The 14221-nt window shown below is 45.0% G+C and overlaps 2 protein-coding genes across 5 annotated transcripts in view; both read left to right on the forward strand.

Annotated features, from left to right (window-relative positions):
- The first annotated feature begins 142 nt into the window (after positions 1-142).
- On the forward strand, positions 143-5800 carry ddx51 (DEAD (Asp-Glu-Ala-Asp) box polypeptide 51). The gene is made up of 16 exons (XM_061260975.1): positions 143-435; positions 840-1222; positions 1348-1601; positions 1748-1898; positions 2301-2446; positions 2535-2606; positions 2751-2857; positions 3191-3299; positions 3434-3576; positions 3716-3914; positions 4320-4435; positions 4560-4676; positions 4851-4952; positions 5059-5122; positions 5367-5501; positions 5668-5800. Exons 1-16 carry the CDS (start codon positions 413-415, stop codon positions 5692-5694), a joined length of 2148 nt encoding a protein of 715 aa, XP_061116959.1. The 5' UTR covers positions 143-412; the 3' UTR covers positions 5695-5800.
- Positions 5801-6675: 875 nt separating this feature from the next.
- cabin1 (calcineurin binding protein 1) overlaps positions 6676-14221 on the forward strand; it is a 71476-nt gene continuing 63930 nt past the window's right edge. For 3 of the 4 annotated variants that reach the window (XM_061259874.1, XM_061259876.1, XM_061259877.1), the window contains exons 1-16: positions 6676-6721; positions 7383-7432; positions 7566-7658; positions 7993-8106; positions 8204-8338; positions 8619-8799; positions 9812-9941; positions 10062-10211; positions 10678-10976; positions 11466-11637; positions 11724-11860; positions 11959-12176; positions 12622-12694; positions 12782-12969; positions 13312-13461; positions 14026-14220. In XM_061259874.1, the coding sequence (XP_061115858.1) occupies positions 7430-7432; positions 7566-7658; positions 7993-8106; positions 8204-8338; positions 8619-8799; positions 9812-9941; positions 10062-10211; positions 10678-10976; positions 11466-11637; positions 11724-11860; positions 11959-12176; positions 12622-12694; positions 12782-12969; positions 13312-13461; positions 14026-14220 (2238 nt within the window). In that variant the 5' untranslated portion in view covers positions 6676-6721; positions 7383-7429. The remainder of the gene's footprint in view (positions 6722-7382; positions 7433-7565; positions 7659-7992; positions 8107-8203; positions 8339-8618; positions 8800-9811; positions 9942-10061; positions 10212-10677; positions 10977-11465; positions 11638-11723; positions 11861-11958; positions 12177-12621; positions 12695-12781; positions 12970-13311; positions 13462-14025; position 14221) is intronic. The other variant, XM_061259875.1, reaches the window with a different exon arrangement.

A 14221-nucleotide genomic window follows, 5' to 3' on the forward strand; every position in this document is an offset into this window, starting at 1 on the left:
TGACCGCACTTTTTGTTTTGTTGATTATACAAATCTTATCTAAGTACCCGTTAGCACAGTTATACAAGCAATGTAGACACTTGTGTTTATGAAATGAAAATATCGATTTTTCTTCTTTTTAAAAAAAATACCATTTCAGCGTTTGGTCATTATTGAGCGACCTACGTCATCATTAGTCGTCGAAGAATCAGGCACACACATGGTGGGCTCTTTACATTTATTTTAAACCTGTAGTTTGTAAACATAATGAATACGAGGATTATGTGACAGCGAAAGCAGTGATATAAATATGCTAGTTTGCTGCTCATAACTCAACTCATACTGCTTACCGGTGTAGCTAGCTAGTAGAAACGAACTAGCTTGCTCATTGCTCCCTTCGAATTTTAACGTTACTTCACAACTCTATTTGAAGATGGCACTTTTCCTGATAAATAGGTCTGTATATTTATCTTGTTTTACGGAAGATGAATATGTAGCTACCTGTCCAGTAGTCCTGTTAACTTTGAATCGATGGCAATTCCTGGTGTTTCTCTACATTGATACCTGACGAGGTTATTGATAACTAGCAGCTGATTTGTAGAAGTAGACATTTGTGTTTAATTGTATTAGAAATGGGAAATGTTTTCAGCTCATTCAATTAAGATATTAGAAATGTAAATAACTACATTTGAAAACATGCCGCACTGGATTGGTATGAAATTATAGCTGCACATTACAAGTTAGCTTTACAGTTAATAATGTGCAACGGAAGTTTGTTTAGAGCTCTGTTTTTACTCTTTTTTTCTCCTGAATACTATTTCCTGTTTATACCATGCATTACGCTTGTTGCGTTTTCTCAGGTACCTTGGAGATGACGATGACAATGATGGATCTAGCAATGAATCACGATCCAAAGCCCTTCTGGCAAAGCTGCAGGAGAAAGCCCGTGCAAGACAGCAGCAGAAATCTGCCACTGAAGAGGAGAGCAAGGCTCAGCTGTCTGGTGAAGAGGTTATTTCAAAGAAAAAAAGAAAACCCAAGGACAAAAATGCGCTGGGACAAGGACACAAAAGGAGGAAGAAAGAGGAGCTTGCCCAAGGGTTGTCTGACACAACCTTACAGTTTGAACACAAGGACTTGAGTGCACCAACAGGCACAGGAAAGAACTCCTTGTCAAGAATGAAAAAGAAAAGGAAACACATTAAAACAGAAGAATTGGAAGAGGCAGAAAGCAGTTCCTCAGGTAAATAATTTAATTTAATTCAATATGTATTACTGATATCTGTAATGATTACTGCGGAAATTGATATCTGCACATTTCCCTGTGGCCAGTAGCTGTTGTCATGGCATAATTATTTTATGTTTCAGAAGAAGAGGTGGAAAAAAGTGTGCAGACAGAGAAGAAGTCAGTGCAGCAGAGTGTTTTGGCAGCTGATAAACCAGAAGAGTCAGACAGTGAGGAGGAGGAGGAGGATAAGGATGAGGAGGAGGAGAGAGTTGAAGACGTGAGCCCGGAAGAAACAAAGGAACAGACTGACCAGTCAACAGTGAACTCAGAAAAGGGCCTCTCTCAATCAGGGTTCACTATCCTGGGTGGATTTGAGAAAAAAACTGTACAGAAGGTACTCATTCTTCTCCCCTGTCGGCACAATGAAGACACACCACATGTTATGGGAATTCTCAATCTTGCTGATTATAGGATATTTTTGTCTAAAAATGTTGGGATATGTTTTTATTTTATTTATTTATTTTCATTTTTATGCCCTAGGTTCAGATGGTTTTACCCCAGTGGCTTGCACAGCCAGATGTGGTTCAGAAGGATATAAACAAGAATTTGGTCCCAGTTGAAGACATCACGGGAATCTGCCCCAGACTCCTGAAGAAACTGGAGAATAATGGGATCAAGCACTTCTTTCCAGGTGAAAATAACTGTTCTCCCAGTATGGCAGCAGAATGACACTATCATTCACTTCATTTACCACCACATTCCTAAAGCCTTTAAGGGAAATTAAATATATTATTCTGCATCATTGTAGATTGTGGTACAATATTTTTAAGCTAATGCCTATGATAAATAATCAGACTTGGTATGGCATGATCCTGTATTTAAAAAATAGATCTATAAAATGGTATACTTATGCTTGGTGCATTAATTCATGCACCGTAATGGACATGGTGATGGAGTACTAGATTTACGTGGTGCAAGGATTCCTCAATTGTAAAAGGGTAACAGTGCCACCTATTGTTTGGATGCGTTAAATCCACACTCACAAGTGTGACATGGCCACTAGAATCATGGTCTCTGGTTTTCTTACATGCAGTGCAAGCGGAGGTCATTCCTGCCATTCTCGAGAGTGTGTGCCATGGGCTACTAGTCGGCAGAGGGGGCTACAGGCCTCGAGACATCTGTGTGTCTGCACCTACTGGCAGTGGCAAGACGTTGGCCTTCGTCATCCCAGTCATTCAGGTTAGTATAGTATCACAGAATCAGATAATACTCTGGAGAAAACGTCTGTGCCTTAAACATTTAGCTGTGCTCATGCTCTTCTTTGTAGGCCTTGTCACAGAGGGTGGTGCGCAAAGTCCGGGCTCTGGCGGTGCTGCCAACCAAAGAGCTGGCACAGCAGGTAACCAGGACCATGGCACTCTCAGCTGTGGTCTTCTCGCTTCTCTCATTACATGGATGAGGAACCTACTCAGATTAAGGGACCACTACAGTGTTGTTCAGTCTGCTCTAACCACACCTTTAAACTCTTCCCACCCTGTGACAGGTGTGTAAAGTTTTCTCATCATATGCCGAAGGCTCCGGGCTGAAGGTGGTCATGGTGACCGGGCAGAAGTCCTTTGCGGCTGAGCAGGCCTCTCTTGTGGAGAATAGGTACTGTACAGTGAAATCACGCTGGTTAGGAAATTGACTTGTGATCCTTTAAACATTTTATTGTCTTTAATGCTAATTAAGCCCCTATATCAGGATGTATACCTTTTCAAATTCACAGCATTAACAAATCTGCAATATTGATAGTTTCTACAGAGGCACATGAAGATTTGAATGTGAGTCGACGGTTGGCTGCCCTACAGACTGTGACACATGGTCTACCATATAATTGTGAAGTACGATGATTTTAATTGAACAGGGCCTTTAAGGGTTGTGGAGCTCTGTAATGTAGTTGTAGTAGAGTAGTGCACAAACTGTGTTTTCTCTTTACTGTAGTGGAGGCCAAAGCCGGAGCCTTGCAGACATCGTCGTGGCAACCCCTGGCAGGCTGGTAGACCATATCAATAAGACTGCAGATTTTAGTCTGCAACATCTACGCTTCCTTGTGAGTACTGTGTACATTAACTCATCAGACGGGCTCACAGAGTCCAGTTGTATGTTTTCTGGAAGTCTGCAATGGTGATGTATACAAGCTTGTGCAAAGTTAAGGTCTTGATTAGTCTATGCGTGTGCCTGTAGATAATCGATGAGGCAGACCGGATGATTGACAGTATGCACCAGTCGTGGCTGAGTCAGGTGGTGAAGGCTGTGTACAAATCTGGAAGTGGTTCTGATGCCTCAATCTTCAGGAGAACAGAGCCTGGACCAATCACTGCTGCAAGGTAACCGATTACCTTCTGGTATTCCTTAAAATGTCTCAGTGATGCAAGGATGGGGTCTTCCCCTTTACAATACAAGGGAAATATTAAAGTGCATTTCAAATGCTTGAATGCTACCTTGCTACTTTCTGCTCATTCACAGCCTGTCCCAGCCCCAGATGCCACTCCAGAAGCTGCTCTTTTCAGCCACTTTGACACAAAACCCAGAGAAGCTGCAGCAGCTGGGTCTACACCAGCCCCGTCTCTTCAGTTCAGTCCACAGCCGACTTCCAGCAACGGACTCCTCCACAACTGCCACCTCCCAGCCCCAAGAGAGATTCAACTTCCCCCAGGGCTTGACGGTGTGTGCCTGACACAGCTCAGTCTTAGCTACAGCTTTATACATTAAGCTAAATTAAGTCATAAATTAAGCTCCATGACACCCAAATCGACTAACTTGTTTGAACCAATTACTGAATTTCATAATGCAGAGCAAACCTTGTGATTGGCTTAGACTAGCCAGTGATTGATAGATCTTTACAATTCTAGCCATTGTGGGAGCCCATGAAATCTCATGCTCATCACTTGTCCATGGTTGATCTGTTTGGTAATATCCCTCTTTGTTAGTGAGTGAGATGGGATAAACAATACAATTAAAAGCCTCTTAAATTTGATCTTGTAACAATAGCAATTTTAATGCACTATTTTAAATGTGTTACTGTGTTAGACCACCCTTAGTGAGCTGCCTATGCCCTGTGCCTTTCCAGGAGTACTATGTGCCCTGCACCCTAAGCAAGAAACCCCTCCTCATCCTCCACTTCCTTCTGCGGCTGAAGTTCAGCCCGGTGTTGTGCTTCACCAACTCCAGAGAGGCGGCCCACAGGTGAAGGCACAAGCCCCCTCGATTTAGCCAAAAGATGGACTTGCCAAATCTCTAGTTGTGCATTTGCATTTCAGAATGTACATTTGTGCAGTGTTGATGGTTTGTTCGTTGCTCTTCCCCACAGGTTGTTCCTGCTGGTGCAGATGTTTGGGGGTGTGCAGGTGGCAGAGTTCTCTTCCCGGCTCAGCCCTAATGAGAGAAAGAAAGCCCTAAAGGGTTTTGAACAGGGAAAAATCCAGATGTGAGTGTGTGATATACTAGTACTGATACTTCCTGTTTTGCAGCTGATTTAGAAAATGGTATATAGTTTTGAATGTGTTGTCTCATTTTAAAGATATGCATTCAGAGTAATTTTGACCATTTTTTGAAGCCGCACTGGTATGTGTTGTGTATTGGTCATTTTTGTTTAATAAAGGTTAATCAGCACTGACGCTGCAGCCCGTGGCATCGACATTAAGGGGGTGAAGTGTGTCGTGAACTATGATGCACCCCAGTTCATCCGGACTTACGTTCATCGGTAAGTAACCAAGAAAAGTCATGAGCAAAATAGAAAGTTTACATGCATTTCACATTTGGTTGCTGTATTAGCAGACTCAGGTTGGTATTTCTGGTGTTTTCCACAGGGTGGGGAGGACCGCGAGAGCAGGGAAAGCTGGACTGGCTTTCACATTCCTACTGGGAATACAGGCAAGGCTGCAATGCCCCATAGATAGTAATACATCATTACATTTGTAACTCAGTCAACATTTGTTACGGATTTGAATGGTCCAGATTATACATAAGGAAAGCCATGCTGGGAACTGCCTCAGTTGCAAGTGGGACTGAGTGATGGGAACGGCAACAGAGTTCAGACTGTTTCCACTTGTGATGTTGGGTTCTGGTTGTACGATGTAGTAAGAAGAAAGGAGGTTCACGTATCTTGTTTTATCAGGAGAAGAACTTCCTCCAGATGCTGAGGGATGCTGGCAGCCCTGGGGTGCAGAAGCAGATTGTTAAGCCTGAGAGCCTTAAGGGGATGGAGGACCACTATCAGCAGACCCTTCTGGAGCTGGGGAATGTAATCAAGGTAACTTCCACAGGAGACAATGTGGATATTTTCAACTAATATTGCCTCAACATTGAAGAAATGTGTGTTTTGCTCAAAACTTATTGTCAGTAGCATGATTACTTTGATCTGTTTTGAGTGGAAATGTGACACTGATTTTCTTATTCTTTTTTACTCCTTTAAACAGGAAGAGCGGGCCAAGAAGCGGATTTGATCATTTGTGTCCGTATAAAAGAAGAAATTATTTCGTTTGTGATGGGTTTTCAACTTTGAGTATACATATGTCTTTCATTGTATTTAATAAAGAAATTTCTCATTAATATTTGTCTTCCTTTTGTTCTTTTTTATTATTTTGTTTACATTGGCGGCACGGATGGTGCAGTGGGTAGCACTGCCGCCTCACAGCAAGGAGGTCCTGGGTTCAAATCCCCGTCAGCCAGGGCCTCTCTGTGCGGAGTTTGCATGTTCTCCCCGTGTTTGCACGGGTTTCCTCCGGGTGCTCCGGTTTCCTTCGGTTAGACTGATTGGAGAGTCTAAATTGCCCATAGGTATGAGTGTGTGAGTGAATGGTGTGTGTGCCCTGTGATGGACTGGCGACCTGTCCAGGGTGTATTCCTGCCTTTTCGCACAATGTATGCTGGGATAGACTCCAGCCCGCCTGCGACCCTGTTCAGGATAAGCAGGTTAGGATAATTAATTAATTAATTAATTAATTAATTAATTAATTAATTAATTAATTGACAAATACACTTATAATGCATACATTTTGTAATGTACAGTAGTATAAGCAAGGATTCTATTTTTATTTTTATTTTTAGTTAATCAGATTCAGCAACGAGTTTGTGTCCCATGCACAAAATATGTTTTTAAATTTTTGGTTGAAATTAGGCTGTTTAATATGATTCTCAATTTTCTTGGGGAAACGTTTGCCATATATAATAGCTAGTGTGCTTATTCGCCCTACCTTTCTTGCAACATGTAATCTTATACGTGGATTGTAAGAGGGTGAACATACATGCGCTTTTATTAATTTGTTCAGTTAGAACAGTGTAATAAAATAATATCTGTTATCAAGATAATATTTGACTGCTCCAATCTCTTCAATATGAACGTTAGGCTGAGTATTCACGTTTTTGATTGGACCCTGTGTACCGGTGAACGTCATATGCCGACCAGTCAGAAGGTGTATTGGTGAAAGACCAGTCAAACAGTAGTCCAGGGCGGACTCGCGTTCCTGTCAGGTAACGCTATTACAGTTATTTGTGAAAATTATTATTTTTATACGTGTATGGATATTAAAGACAAAAATTGATCTTCATGGATTTGGTTTGTTCTGGAATGCGGTTCTCGAGTGGCTAGCGCATGACACCTCGCATTTCAAGTATTCGAAATGCTGCTTAGCGGGATGTGAAACACAATTGCAGCTAGCTAGCTAACATCAACTAGCTTGCTAGCCAAGTTATCCAAACCAAGAAACAAGTTAATGTTTGCAATGGAAATGAGAACTTGTGCTTAGTTACATACCCCATTTCTAGCTAGCGCTACCTGTATTAGAATGTTTTGTTTACTAGTTAGAAGCTAGGCTAGCTAATATTGCAACGATTACTAATGAAAGACAGCGTCATTCGTGCAGATCACATTGTTCAGCTCATTTTGTTGCTAGGGCGTCAAGTTAACACGTTAGTTACGTTAGAGATGCATTCTTAGTTTTCACACGTGCAGAATATTTTCTAATATTTAGTTATCTGGTTGTATACTTAGTTGCCTATTGCAACATATCGTTGAACTTCTAGTTTGTAAATACCAGCCTTTGGAAATATTTAACGTCAACGTTACTGTTGGCAATTGTGTATCGGCAGCAGCATGCATCGTCTTTACAAATTTTGCATTTTTTCTTTGTAGGACTTGTTGCCTGGAACGGCTGGTGACAGATGGTGCTGAAGTAAATCATGGTAGCTATTCTTCAATCCTATGCTGTTTACATTTGTTTGTGAGGTGTAACATCAGTTGATGTAGGATATGTTGTGTGTGTTTGTAAACATTCATATTTTAAGCAACATTTTTATTTTATTAATTGCCCTGTAGATCCGAATTGCTGCACTGAATGCAGCCTCTGGGGCTGCAGACGACCACGAGGATCCTTTGAAGAGTCAGAAGAGCCAGACGAAGGAAGCTCAGGTGTGTCCTCACTGTCCCACAAAACACATGACTTGTATGCATCCAGAGTTAGATACAGATTGGATACATTTGCTTCTTGATAAATTCATGTTTGCCTGCTAGGACATGGTGCGAGTATCCCTCATTCATGCATGGAAAGACTAACATTGCTATTTTCCTGTTTTGTTTGCTACTTGCCTAGCCTTTAATGTCACCGTAAGTGTTGCAATAGAAATACAATATTCATAACAGACTCCACATAGTTACAGCCTCAGAGATTTGGCAATTATGTTGTGTTTTTCTCCTCTCAATCGATGCACTTCAATATAGTCTATATTTCCGTAACCTTGTCCAGGAAGCTGAAGCATTTGCATTATATCACAAAGCACTGGATCTTCAAAAGCATGACAGGTTTGAGGAATCTGCCAAGGCCTACCATGAGCTCCTTGAAACCCCACTTCTCAAGGAGGTACGACTTTTGACATTCGCACAACCCATGTTGTAATGTGTTGGCAGCGGACATCTCTGATTGGAATGTCATCTCTGCTCCTCTCGTCTCTCCTCAGGCTATGCCCTCGGATGATGAGAAGGTCGGCCTCAAACACCCAGGTTTAATGCTGAAATACTCCACCTACAAAAACCTGGCCAGCCTGGCTGTGTTCCGAGACGACCTTGAAACCGCCATGGAATTTTACCTAGAGGTACTGTAAAGCCATTCTGGGACACGACAAGAGCTTTGTGCAGCACAACTGCATGCAGAGGGATTGTCAATTGACAGAATGAACATGTCATCCGTAATCTGTCTGCATGCCATTTTTAGGTGTTCTTGAGAGCTTGGGGGGTACTCTCTAACTTAAAAAAAAAAAAAAGAAAAGGTATAGTTTTTCCTATAATGGGTGATCAGAAAGGGTCTTTGTAGCTGTACTTGGAAAAACTGTCCAGCCATGTATTGTTTTGACATATTTCTGATTGTAACCCCAGGCCGTGTTGCTGGACTCCACCGATGTTAACATGTGGTACAAGATTGGTCAGGTGGCCATGCGGCTGGTGAAGGTCCCGCTGGCACGGCATGCCTTCGAGGAGGGCCTGCGCTGTAACCCTGACCACTGGCCCTGCCTCGACAACCTTATCACTGTGCTCTACACACTCAGTGACTACAGCTGTGAGTCTTACACATGCGTTTGACCTGTGTGTGCACTGTTGTGTATACGGTCTAATTTAATTTAATTATGATGTTCACACACATTCAAAAGTGTGTTTTACAATTCGTGAGCTGAGGTTCTATTTTTGAAATTATAAGGTTCTATTTTTGAAAAAATGAATTGGTGTCATAACTATGTTGTTTATAGGGCACTAAATACATGTGTGAAGCTTTATGCAAAAATACTGTTTAAAAGTATGAAATTATTAGTCGTATCTGCTTGGAGCCCATTCATTTTGGAATTTATGAAACTGAATATCTCAAAACCCTCAGAACACATTTAGAACCCTCTAATTCTCAGCTCATGAATTGTGGATGACAAATCCCACTAAAGTGTTTGGCTTTAAAATGGATGCATTTAGAAATTAATTGCAATTATGAAACCTCTTTGGGTGAACGTCACTGTACCTGCCAGTACTTTCTCTTGACTGTCAGCTCAAAGCTGGGAAACTGTCATCAGTTCCTGTGATCAATTATACATCACACAGCTTTCAGTTTGCTCAGTGGCTGGTCATCAGTTCTGTGCCCCTCCCAGTGGCTCTAAGGGGCTCCAGCTCACTGAAAACACAGACACACACACACAACACACACACACACACACACACACACACACACACACACACGCACACACGCACACACACACACCAAACCAAACCAAGCCCTGATTATCTCTTCTCCTGAAGCAGTGCCAAACAAAGTCAGAGTCAGTGAGCTTTATCCTCCAGAAACCTGGCCTGCTGTGAAAGTCGTGTGGCACCTGTAGACACAGGAGTACAGCTATCACAGTTTTATTTTTAGCACTTGCTCCTGATGTGGAGAAGTTAACCAGGGAAGTGTGCACTGTGGAAGGAATAGAAGGAAAGAGCAGAGGGCTTGGGCTTTTCTGTGCTGCTCTGGGATGAATTTAGGGCTGTAATTTGGTGTATGTTGCCTCAGTCCTTGAAGAGCCTTCAGTCCGATTCTTCACTCCCAGGCTGCCTGTACTTCATCTGCAAAGCCCTGGAGAAGGACCACTGCTATACCAAGGGCCTGGTGCTGAAGGAGCGCATATTTCAGGAGCAGCCCTGTCTGAGGAAGGACTCTTTCCACATGTTCCTGAAATGGTGAGTTTTCCGGCTCGGAGAGATCGTGGAAAATACCAGCGCAGCACCAGCCGAAAAGCGGCTGCAGCAGCACTGGCCAATCAGCATTGCCCTGATAGTGTGCCCGCCCCCACCCCACAGCGACATGTCGGTGCACTCGGTGGACGTGGAGGAGGAGGAGGCCCGGGTCATCGTGCAGGAGGGGCTGGACTTGCGCCGGCGACGGCAGCTTCTCTCCGCCCAGGAGCCCAAGCCCGACCTGGTCCTGGTGCGGCCCATCACTTACTTCACGTACGTCGCCCTGCCCTCCCACCGACCCACACCGCACTGTGCTCTGCAAGGTTATCTTTTTGTTGCCTTCTGGTAATATTAGTGTGGGTCTTCTCATAATTCGCCTGGTAAATGAGGTAAATATGTAAGGTACTTTGCTACAGGGGTGTAACTGATCAGACCAGTTTCTGTGTGAGAGTGTATTTGTGGAAATGAATGCAGTTCACTGAAGTGTTATAAGAATGTGTGAACACCAGAACTGAAAAGTCTCGGGGTCATGGAGTATAAGTCCTGCCATGTGTTTTTTCAACCCCATGCACTCAGCTTATTTAGTTCACTAATTAGTTCTACCTCCTCTCTGAATAATTGTGGTAATTAGCAAATCCAGGTGGTTGGAACAAAATACTGGGGAGGACTTTCTGAACCTGGTGTACGCTGTGTGGGAGAGCAGTGCCTGTAGACACCTTGCCCTCTGTTGCTGGCTCAGGTGGAAGTGTCTTGGGGAGAGCCTGCTGGCCATGTACAGGCACCAGACCACCTGTGAGCCCCCCCGTCCCGGCCTGGGAAGACGGATCGACCTGTCGGAGTACCGGGACCCGGCCCGCCTCCAAACATTGCCACAGACCTTCACCCCGGTCAGCGTGATCCAGACCCTGCCCTGCAGCAGCCCCAGCTCCTCCCTGCCCCCGGTCAGCGAGCCGCCCCCCATCCCCCAGCCCACCACCCTGGCCCAGATCGCCCAGAGCCAGAACACTGTGGAGGTCACCACGTCAGCCCCCATCATGGGTGAGGCCCTATCAGCTCTCTTCATTTACAAAACCTGATCTTCATGGGCGCAGCCTGTAGCCTGGTGCCTATGGTACATTACTGGGACCTGGAAGGTTGGTCGTTCAAACCCCGGTGTTGCCACAATAAGATCCATTCAGCTTTTGGGCCCATGAGCAAGGCCGCACATTGCTCCAGGTGGGATTGTCCCCTGTTTAGTCTAATCATCTGTAAGTTCCTTTGCATAAAATTGTCAGCTAAATAACTGTAGTAATAGACAATGAACCAGCTGCCCTGAGAAGACCAAATGCTGCCATTTCTTGTTTGTCATGGCTTCTTTAAGCCTCAGAAAGCCTCAGCATTCTGTTATTTGCTGAAGCAGAAGCGAGCCATGCCTGGTTGTAATGGACATTTGTATGTTAATGCTCTTATACATCAGTAGATGTAGGTGACTGTGTGTATATGGGTGTGCTCTGGGCACATACATGGTGCTCTGTCTGTGCCCTGCAGCAGTGGACAGCTCTCTCAGTGACAAGGTGAAGAAAGCCACTAAGCGGAAGCGCACGATGGAGGAGAACGGAGAGACGGCCAAGCGCCGTTCGGCTCGCGTCAGGAACACTAAGTGCAAGAAAGAGGAGAAGATCGACTTCCAGGAGCTGCTGCTCAAGTTCCTCCCGTCCAGGTACGCCTGTGAAAACGAATAAACTGCAGACGTGTAACACATCCGTGCGGTATCATCTCCTCACCACCTCCCGCTTCCCCTCCCAGGCTGAAGAAGTTTGATTTCGACGACGATGAGGAGAGCCTGAGTAACTACGAGGCGCAGTCGGAGGTGAAGCCTGACTCCCAGCTCCACCCGGGTGCCAACTGCTCTCCCGTCGACTCCATCATGTTCATGGAATCAGGTGGGTGTGACGGCGAATATTTCTGGCTCACCAGAACATGTAGACTGTTGAAAGGCGTTGTCTTGTCTGAAGTGTCGTTGTCTTGTTTCTCCACCCAGAGCGAGACGACGTCCACAGCTTCCTGCTGAAAAACATGGTGAACAGCGGCATTCTGGAGCTGATGATGCGATACCTGAAGGCGGTGGGGCAGAAGTTCCTGGAGGAGTGGCCTCCGGGGCTGGCAGCCGTGGTGCTGGAGGTGTACTGCAGCTGGAGGAAGCACAGCAGCGGCCTGCCCAACCCCCTGCTCAGGGACTGCAACAACCAGCACATCCGGGTACCAGACGGGCACAGGGCCGGGGGGCGGGTGGATAATCGTTTTTCTAACAACATTTTGTTGAGTTTTTCTTATGCTCTCTGACTACAGTGAACTACGATTGTAATTATGAAATATTTATATTCTACTAAAAAGTGTTAATGATATAATATACGATACGTAATGACATTATTTAGAAATTATTTCATGCAGTGTGTTGCATAGCCACTGCAGTCCAGCCTGTATAATGTAACATATTCATCTTTTTATTGTGCAAGGGGTTGTCCGCAACAGGGGCTCATTTCAGGAGGCTGTGAGAAAGTTTGTAAACCTCTTCTCTCGAGTGTAGATCTGTATTAACACGGACTGGTGTTCTTCTTGAGAGAGCTTGTTGTTCTTTGCTTCTGACCGGCTGTTACTGGTTGTCCGATTTGTTCCTGAAAGCTGACTGGTGTTTTCGTTGCAGGACATGATGGTGATGAGTCTCTCCTGTATGGAGCTGCAGCTGGAGCAGTGGTCACTCACCAAAGGCAAGACTGGTAATACTCAGACATGTCATCGGCCTGTGTGACATCGGCGGGACAATAGAATGGAGTCGGTCAGCTCTGTGTGTGTTTAACCTGCAGTGTCTCCACGGAAGTGCACCCTGGGACAGCCCGCAGAGCTGGGGGAGGCCGGGTTCCCCGGCCTGCACTTCCAGGGTGACCTGCTGCAGCTGGCCTTCGCCGCGTCGCAGAGGGACCTGTTCGAGGACGGCTGGCTGGCCTTCCTGGTGCGCGTCTACTGGCTGAAGGCCCGATTCCAGGCCCTGCAGGTAGAGGCTCACTGTGGGTTTGCTCCACTTGTGGGGTTACAATGTGGGGTTAAGGGCCTTGCTGGTATCATGGCTGCACCGGGGCTTGGACCAGCAACCTTCTGATTCCCAGTCATATACCTTAGCCACTAGGTTACAGGCTGCCCCTACACATGAAATAGTTTTGCAGCATGGACCTGTGATTTCTGTATACTTTTGGTAGTATTTGAATTACATTTTGGACCCAAGTCTATAGGACAAATCATCATCTGTCCTTTTTTTCCTTTTAATGTGTATCTGATTGTGAAGTTTAGCTTTGTTGATGAAGGGGTCCTGGATGTCCCCTTTGCCTCCTTCCTGCAGGGGGACATGGAGCACGCTCTGGAGAGCTACGACGTGTGCACGGGGATGCTCCGGAGCCAGGCGGGGCAGCAGGCCGGGGGCGAGGGAGGGGAGAAGTACACCATCTACCTGCCCAACCTCCGAGTGGACGCGTCCATCTCTGTGGACGAGGTCAGTCGCTCCTCAGGGGGGCGCTCTCATTACGGACAAGACCTTTCGGAATAGGACTGAACATATGTAGATGTGTCTCTGGTCTAATCTAATCCAAACCCATTCCAGGCTTTGCCCATTAAATGCAGTTACGGGTACCCTCATACATTTAACACTTAAGTAGGTGGAGGTTATAAGTAGGTGGAATAACTGTTCATCTATTGTTTCTTTTGAGTGCTGTAATATCAGTGATATTTGAAGCATTACTGTAATGTAATTAGTGAGTTTTGTAATGTGTATTTAGGATGTTTGTGTACATGTGTTTAGTATGCTTGTGTATCTTTATTTAGCAATTTAGCATGTTTTGATATCTGTATTTAGTATGCTTGTGTATGTTTATTTAGCAATTTAGCATGTTTTGACATCTGTATTTAGTATGCTTGTGTATGTTTATTTAGCAATTTAGCATGTTTTTATATCTGTATTTAGTATGCTTGTGTATGTGTGTTTAGCATGCTTGTGTATGTGTATTTAGCATGCTTGTGTATGTTCAGTGTATAAGCCCTCTGCTCCTGCCCTGGACAGATTGATAAGAAGCTGAAATCTCTGGAGCGCTGCCAGTCCCTGGAGGAGATCCAGCGCTTCTTTGAGTCCGGGGACTACGACTCCGTGGTGCGGCTGCTGCGGCCCACCCTCAGCTGCGGGGGCTCCGGGCGCCTCAAGGCCCTGGACTTCATCAGCTCTGTGCCGGAGAGGCCGGCCCAACTCCTGCTGCTGCAGG

This window comes from Conger conger, chromosome 11 (assembly GCF_963514075.1).
Source record: "Conger conger chromosome 11, fConCon1.1, whole genome shotgun sequence".
Lineage (NCBI taxonomy): Eukaryota > Metazoa > Chordata > Actinopteri > Anguilliformes > Congridae > Conger > Conger conger.